The sequence below is a fragment of the Ursus maritimus genome, unplaced genomic scaffold, assembly GCF_017311325.1.
Source record: "Ursus maritimus isolate PB19 unplaced genomic scaffold, ASM1731132v1 scaffold_2, whole genome shotgun sequence".
Classification (NCBI taxonomy): domain Eukaryota; kingdom Metazoa; phylum Chordata; class Mammalia; order Carnivora; family Ursidae; genus Ursus; species Ursus maritimus.
This window is the reverse complement of record NW_024424452.1, coordinates 50,451,596-50,458,423: the sequence shown is the minus strand read 5'-3', so window position 1 is coordinate 50,458,423 and position 6,828 is coordinate 50,451,596. Positions and strand designations below refer to the sequence as shown.

At 58.5% G+C, this 6,828-nt stretch overlaps 1 protein-coding gene across 1 annotated transcript; it reads left to right on the top strand.

The window, feature by feature from the left end:
* Positions 1-251: 251 nt before the first annotated feature.
* On the top strand, positions 252-6,057 carry HLX (H2.0 like homeobox). The gene is made up of 4 exons (XM_040636003.1): positions 252-1,297; positions 2,058-2,237; positions 3,024-3,208; positions 5,214-6,057. The coding sequence occupies exons 1-4, from the start codon at positions 706-708 to the stop codon at positions 5,697-5,699; spliced, it is 1,443 nt and encodes a 480-aa protein (XP_040491937.1). The 5' UTR covers positions 252-705; the 3' UTR covers positions 5,700-6,057.
* Positions 6,058-6,828: the final 771 nt, after the last annotated feature.

Genomic DNA, 6,828 nt, shown 5'->3' with positions numbered 1-6,828 from the left:
CGCCGGGGCTCCTACGCGCGGGACCCTGCTCGGCCCACGCGGCAGCAGCAAACACTTTGGCGTGGCCGGGGCGTGGCCGAAGAGGTGGGCCACGCCCCTCTTTCCCAATTCCCCTCCACTCCCCGCTCCCATTGGTCACGAGGATGGCCAATGAGCGCTCGGATCGAGGTCCTACCCTGGGTCTGACTCCGAAGCTCCTGCCAAAACTTTGGGAGTTTTTAGAGAGGAGTTTTTTTTTTTTTTTTTTCCCCTCTTATTACTTTTTTTTTTTTTTTAACTAACGGATTATTATTGTTGTTGTTTTAAATTTAGCTTTTAGGGCTTAGCTGTTTGGGTTTTCTTTCGGTGCCCGGCCCCTGTCTCCCCGGCTTCCCTGGCGTGTGCGGAGCCGCGGCCCCCGCCCGCCCAGCCGCTCCAGCGCCCCTCGCTCGCCTCCAGCCCGCGGGGAGCGCGGGCGCCGCGCCGCCTTTAAAGTGAGGCCAGGGGCCGAGGCTGTGACCGGTCGGGATCCGGGCCTCGCCTCTTCCCTCGGTGGCGCTAGGGCTCCCTGGCCTGTCTTCAGTGCGGACGGAGAAGCGAAAGCGGATCGTCCTCGGCTGGGCTGCCGCTGCCTCCGGGAGTCGGCGGGCTCCTCCCCGCGCACCCACCCACCCACTCGGCCGGGCCCGGCCCGGCCGCGGCGGCAGTTCGGCGCACCCAGCCAGAATGTTCGCCGCCGGGCTGGCTCCCTTCTACGCCTCCAACTTCAGCCTCTGGTCGGCCGCGTACTGCTCCTCGGCCGGCCCGGGCGGCTGCTCCTTCCCCCTGGATCCCGCCGCGGTCAAGAAACCCTCCTTCTGCATCGCAGACATCCTGCACGCCGGCGTGGGGGAGCCGGGGGCGGCCGCGGAGGGTCTGGCTGGGGCCTCGGCCGCCGCCCTCACCGCGCACTTGGGCTCGGCTCACCCGCACGCCTCTTTCCAAGCTACCGCCAGATCCCCGCTTCGACCCACCCCGGTGGTGGCGCCCTCCGAAGTCCCGGCTGGCTTCCCGCAGCGGCTGTCTCCGCTCTCAGCCGCCTACCACCACCATCACCCACAGCAACAGCAGCAGCAGCAGCCGCCACAGCAGCAACAGCCTCCGCCTCCACCCCGGGCTGGCGCCTTGCAGCCCCAGGTCTCCGGGGCGCGGGTGGTCCCGAACCCCCCGCATAGCGGCTCAGCCCCGGCCCCCTCTAGCAAGGACCTCAAATTTGGAATTGACCGCATTTTGTCTGCAGAATTTGACCCCAAAGTCAAGGAAGGCAACACGCTGAGAGGTAGGTCTTGGGCGAGAGGCTGCAGGCCTCTGACCATGGCCCTGGCGCACTCCCTGGTCCCCGGGCCCTTTGGGATTACTTTGAGTATTTGCACAATTAAGGACAAACCGGTAAAATGAGTGAGAAGAGGGTGAATTGTAAGAAGACTGTGAAACGCTAGGTTTAAAACTCACCTGCTTTGCGTTTAAAAAAAAAATGAGTCCAGGGATGCTTTAAAAACACGTCACGGAATCATTATTCGTAAAAATCGTTGGTGTAAATATTTGCTGAAATGACTATCATCTGTCTCTTGAATCACGTATCTAGAAAGAGAACTATATTAATTTGACAGGGAAAGCCCTTTTGGGGAACACATTCCCTTCCATTTATCTGATTTCTAGTGAAATTCCACTCAAGGAATGTAGATAAACAAAATAGACCCTGGGCTCCCAGGAGAAAGCAGAGTTGGGGCTCCTTCAGGGGGAGGGGGTAGGTCTGTGGAATTCTAGGCAGGCACCTGGAAGTGACTTCCTTTCGGCCGTTTTTTAATAAAGCCCTTCCTTGCTGTAAGTGTAGACGTGGACGTGTGGGCTACACGCAGGAACATTTTGCGCATCGCCCCTTGGCCACTGTCGGGAAAGAGGGGTTTTGGCGCGGAGACAAGGGTCTGTCGTGACTTTGCTCCAGGAAAACAGAATCGAGGGGGAGGGGAGGAACAACTCAGCCCGAGAGTGCGGCTTTGCCCCAGGTGTAACCAGCTCTTCTTTTCCCTCGTCTCCAGACCTCACGTCCCTGCTAACCAGCGGGCGACCCGCAGGGGTGCACCTCCCCGGCCTGCAGCCCTCCGCCGGCCAGTTCTTCGCGTCTCTAGATCCCATTAACGAGGCTTCTGCCATCCTGAGCCCCTTAAGCTCGAACCCGAGAAATTCAGTTCAGCATCAGTTTCAAGACACGTTTCCAGGTATGGAAACCCTCCCGAGCGACGGCCTAACGGGGCAGGTCGACTGACCCAAAACTCAGGACTGACGCCTCACGTGGCCACCGCGGTGCTGCAATCCCGGAGTTGGTGGCAGGAGGCTACCAAGTCCGGAGACAGAAACCGAAAGAGTTCTCAGATAGCTAGCTCACTCTTCGGTCGGCTCCCGGGGTAAGGGGGGTGGGGGACCTGGGGGTGCCGAGAAAGTACGCGCGTGGGCGGGCGGGGCGGGGGTGGGGGTGAAGGGGTTTTCCCTAGTCGTTGCGCCAGAGAGTGGCTTGAAAATGCAGCAAGAGGTGTTGCTTTTTAACATGCACAGCGTTAGGAATGACCTCAAACCCTTTGCCCCAGGAGGTTCCGTCTATGCGCACGGTTGCAAGAAGGTGTACACACAGGCACACACGTGAGAGTCGAAGCTGTCATCCCTACATCCTTCAGGTGCAAGGGACAGTTTCGCCCCCTTTTCGCAGGCGCCAAAGGCCACGCGTTAGGTTTATGTTTTTTCTTTGGAATTCATCGACGAAGCGCCAGGCTTCTCCACGCCACACTCGCTTTAGGCCTTACGCCTGAAGTCTTAAGAGCTGTAGGATTTCTCTGTAGAGAGGCCATTCCGGCCAGCGTGAAGGGCTTTCTGAACTTTCTGAATGGGGGCCGACTGCTAAGGCAAAACAGTTTCGAGCAGCACGGTGAGTCCCGGGCCCGCAGACGGCGGACGCGGCACTAATGCGGCCCTCCTGTCTTTCTCTTGCTCCCGCTCCTGCCCGGTGGCAGGTCCCTACGCGGTGCTCACGAAGGACACCATGCCGCAGACCTACAAGAGGAAGCGCTCCTGGTCGCGGGCGGTCTTCTCCAACCTGCAGAGGAAAGGCCTGGAGAAGAGGTTTGAGATTCAGAAGTACGTGACGAAGCCGGACCGAAAGCAACTGGCCGCGATGCTAGGCCTCACCGACGCCCAGGTAAGTAGGCTCTGGCTCCCGCGCACAGCTCGCTCGCGGGGTGGGGGACAGCCGCGGCGCGGCCTAGCCCCAGGCCTCGGTCCACCCCGGCCCACTCTGCTTTTGCCGCGGAAACGCAAGGTCTCGAATTTCTCGGAGACATTGTAGGCGTCGAAACTTGAGGCAGGAGGAGAGGGGGATGGGGTGGGGAAGAAGGACGGAAAGCATAGCCCATCCCCAAAGATGTATGTCAACAAGCTTTGCATGTTTATTTTGGCCAACAGGCGAAAGAACCGCGGAGAAAGCAAATAGGCCGCAGCAGATAATAATTATGGACTCGACTTAGCGCAGTTCGCTGTAGGAGGCAGTTTATTTCAGAAGAGATAAAAATCCAAAGTCAAGAGATTGTTGTTGGGTTTTTTTTTTTTTCCCTCCTCCCGTCCTTCCTCCCTCCTCCTCCTTCTGCTGCCGCTGGATTGTGAAATCCCCATTTGTGAGGAAGTGAAAACATCATTTCAAACGGAATGACTTACCCCAGCAGGGCGAGGAGTGCACTCAGCAGCAGCCGAAGTCAGTCCGATTTTCTAACGGCACAAGCTCTCAAGAAAATCTCTGGTTGGGGGGGAGGGGATGGGGAGTGAAACAGAGAGAGAAAAAAAGATTTTCTTAAGCTTTCAGCAGGTTTTGCCTACTTGGATTTTTTTCAATGGCGAATCTATTGGGTTTGAACTCAGTTTCTCAATTCAATTTTTTGTTTCTTTTCTCGAATTCAAGAACTGGACTTGTTTTGGGTTTTGAAAATACAAGAGTCGCCGTTCTTCCACACCCCATAGCAGTGACCTTTTCTCCCTGGGTGCTCAATGTTCTGAGTAGGGCAGAAGTCAAAGGCAGGCACCTTTTCATAGCTCTTTTAGGCTCCCCCCACCCCCCTTGTCTTTCTGTCCTCCATTACACAACTCCCCTCCCCAGCACACACTGGAAGAGCCCAGCCGTTTTCCACCAGCTGTGGATGTTATTTTTAAAAGGGAAGCTGGAACTTGTGTGAACAGCATTGGGTCCCCCAGGGGATTGTATATATTTATATAGATTCTCCACCCCATCCCTACCCCCTTCCTCCACTTTGCACAGGTTTAATTCCAGCATTTTCTAAGCCTGCAGAAGGATTAGTTTATCCCGGGCAGGGGCAGGGTCCTTATCAACTTCTGAGTACACACATGCCAAGGAAATGCTCCTTTACTGAAGGTCCAGCAGTGCCCCCACCCCACTGGGATTAACTCTTTGAACCCTCTTTCCCCTCTGTGCTTCCCACGGTTTCTCCTTAAGAAGAATTGCTTTAGTAGAAACTTGCTTTGGGTGGTGGGAGTAGAGGACGCGACCAGCTTAGCAGGAATTTTTAACATTGGTTCACCAAACCCTTGAAATCCTGGGTATATTTTTTCGCCTGGTGTCCATAATTTAATCAGATTCTTGGGGAGTCTTGGCTCAAGTGGGGTTAAGAAGCACCAATTTAGGGGCGCCTGGGTGGCGCAGTCGTTAAAGCGTCTGCCTTCGGCTCAGGGCGTGATCCTGGCGATCCGGGATCGAGTCCCACATCAGGCTCTTCCGCTGTGAGCCTGCTTCTTCCTCTCCCACTCCCCCTGCTGTGTTCCCTCTCTCGCTGGCTGTCTCTCTGTCACATAAATAAATAAAATCTTAAAAAAAAAAAAAAAAAAAAGAAGCACCAATTTAGAGCAGAAATCGTCCTTAGTTTGAGGGCGAGATGCAGGACTCCGCCTTTCAACAAGCATCCAGGTCCTTTCAGGATCAGGTCTGGAGGGCCATATTTTGAGAAACAGTCCTCGTGGGTTTCGTAGGCGAGGGTCCCCGGCGATGTGGTTGTTTCCCTGAGCCGCCCCTCGGCCTCTGTGCCTGGCCCGTGGTGGAGGTGCGGGGGGCCGGGGCTCGACAGGCTGCACGCGAGTAGAGTGCCGCGAGCCCACGTCTTACCTCGGTGTCCCTTCTTGTCTTCCCACGTGCTGCGGCGCAGGTGAAGGTGTGGTTCCAGAACCGGCGGATGAAGTGGCGGCACTCCAAGGAGGCCCAGGCGCAGAAGGACAAGGACAAGGAGGCGGGCGAAAAGCCGTCGGGCGGAGGCGCGGCTGCGGACGGCGAGCAGGAGGAGCGGAGCCTCAGCCGCTCGGAGGGCGAGGCTGAGAGCGAGAGCAGCGACTCCGAGTCTCTGGACATGGCCCCCAGCGACACGGAGCGGACTGAGGGGGCCGAGCGGTCTCTGCACCAGACCACGGTCATCAAGGCGTCGGCCGCGGGCGCCCTCCTGCCGACCAGCGGCGGCGGGAGCGCGGGCAGCGGCGGCGTCGGCGGCAGTTTCAGCTTCGCCAGCCTCGGCGGCGGCGGCGGCGGCGCTGGTAGCGGGGGCGGCGGCCCCTCGGAGCTGCTGCCGGCGCCCCAGCCCACCCTCAGCGGCGCTCCGCAGAGCCCCGAGCCCGCCCAGGCACCGCTGGGCGGCCTGTAGACTGCGCGAGGCCGGACCCCGGGGCCCGCATGCCGCCCCCAGCCTCCCAGGGTGGGCTGGATTTGGCGCCTGCTTTGTGTTGGCAGTGGGGCCGGGGCCGGAGACGCCGCCGCGGAGCGCCCTTGCCCACGGTCCCACCTGCCCGTCGCTGCCGCGCTGGTGCCCAGAGCCCAGGGGGCTCAGAGCCCCAGCCTGAGACCCCGCACCGGCCAAACACTTCTCCCCGGCCGCGAGCAGTTCACACTGTGAGGTGTTGGACGAAACAGTTCCTCCCCGCACTCGGGGTCGTGGCGCAAAGACGAGCTGCACTTAGGACGCCACAAACGTGTAAATAAAATGTTTACTACGGTTTGTAAAAGGCCGCTTGGCTTGCTGGGGCGGTGCGGTCGTTAAGGTCGGGGATCTCCCACCCGGACCTCAGGCTGGGGGCACCGTAGGTCACAGCAGCTGGAGGTGGGGCTAGTGCTTTTGGAGGAGGGAGTGCTGCAACCTCAGAGTCGCCTTGCTCCAGAGATCGGAGTCGGGGCTTAGAGTTCAGAGACCTCCTTGGCCATAGCCTGCGCTCCCTCGCCACCGAACCGGTGCTCCACGACCCTGAGTGTGGCCAGAAGGCAGAGAGCCAGCCACAGAATCCGTTAGGCCCGCGGGGCAGATGGCCTCCCCACCCTGAGTCAGGACGCTGTGAATGGGCCGGTGGCCTTTCCTTCACTGTCGATTATCCAGAGTTGGAGTGGAGAAGACGGTGATGCCTGCAGGGTCCATTTAGCCACAGTCGGTACTTAACAAGGTGGCCGCTCAGTGTCCGTAGTGGAGCTTTGAGGCAATTCCAACAGAAACTGTCCCTTGCTTGGGGATGGCTAAGGGGACAAGGTAGTGTCCTGGAGGAAAAGACAGAAAAATCACAGAAGTTAGGGTTGAAAAGCTGGGCCTGAGAAAACTCTAAAGGTGCCCAAACAACCATGGGGAGGGAGGTGACTTGTTCAAGGTCACACCCAGGCAAAGCCCAAACCAGAGCTGAGACCTGGCTCTCATTTGGCCAGTGATGGGTCTACAAAACGGCATCTCCCAACCCCATCCAGGAACACACAATCTTCCTTGCAGTTAGGCCCCTTCTGGTGCCCACTGTGTC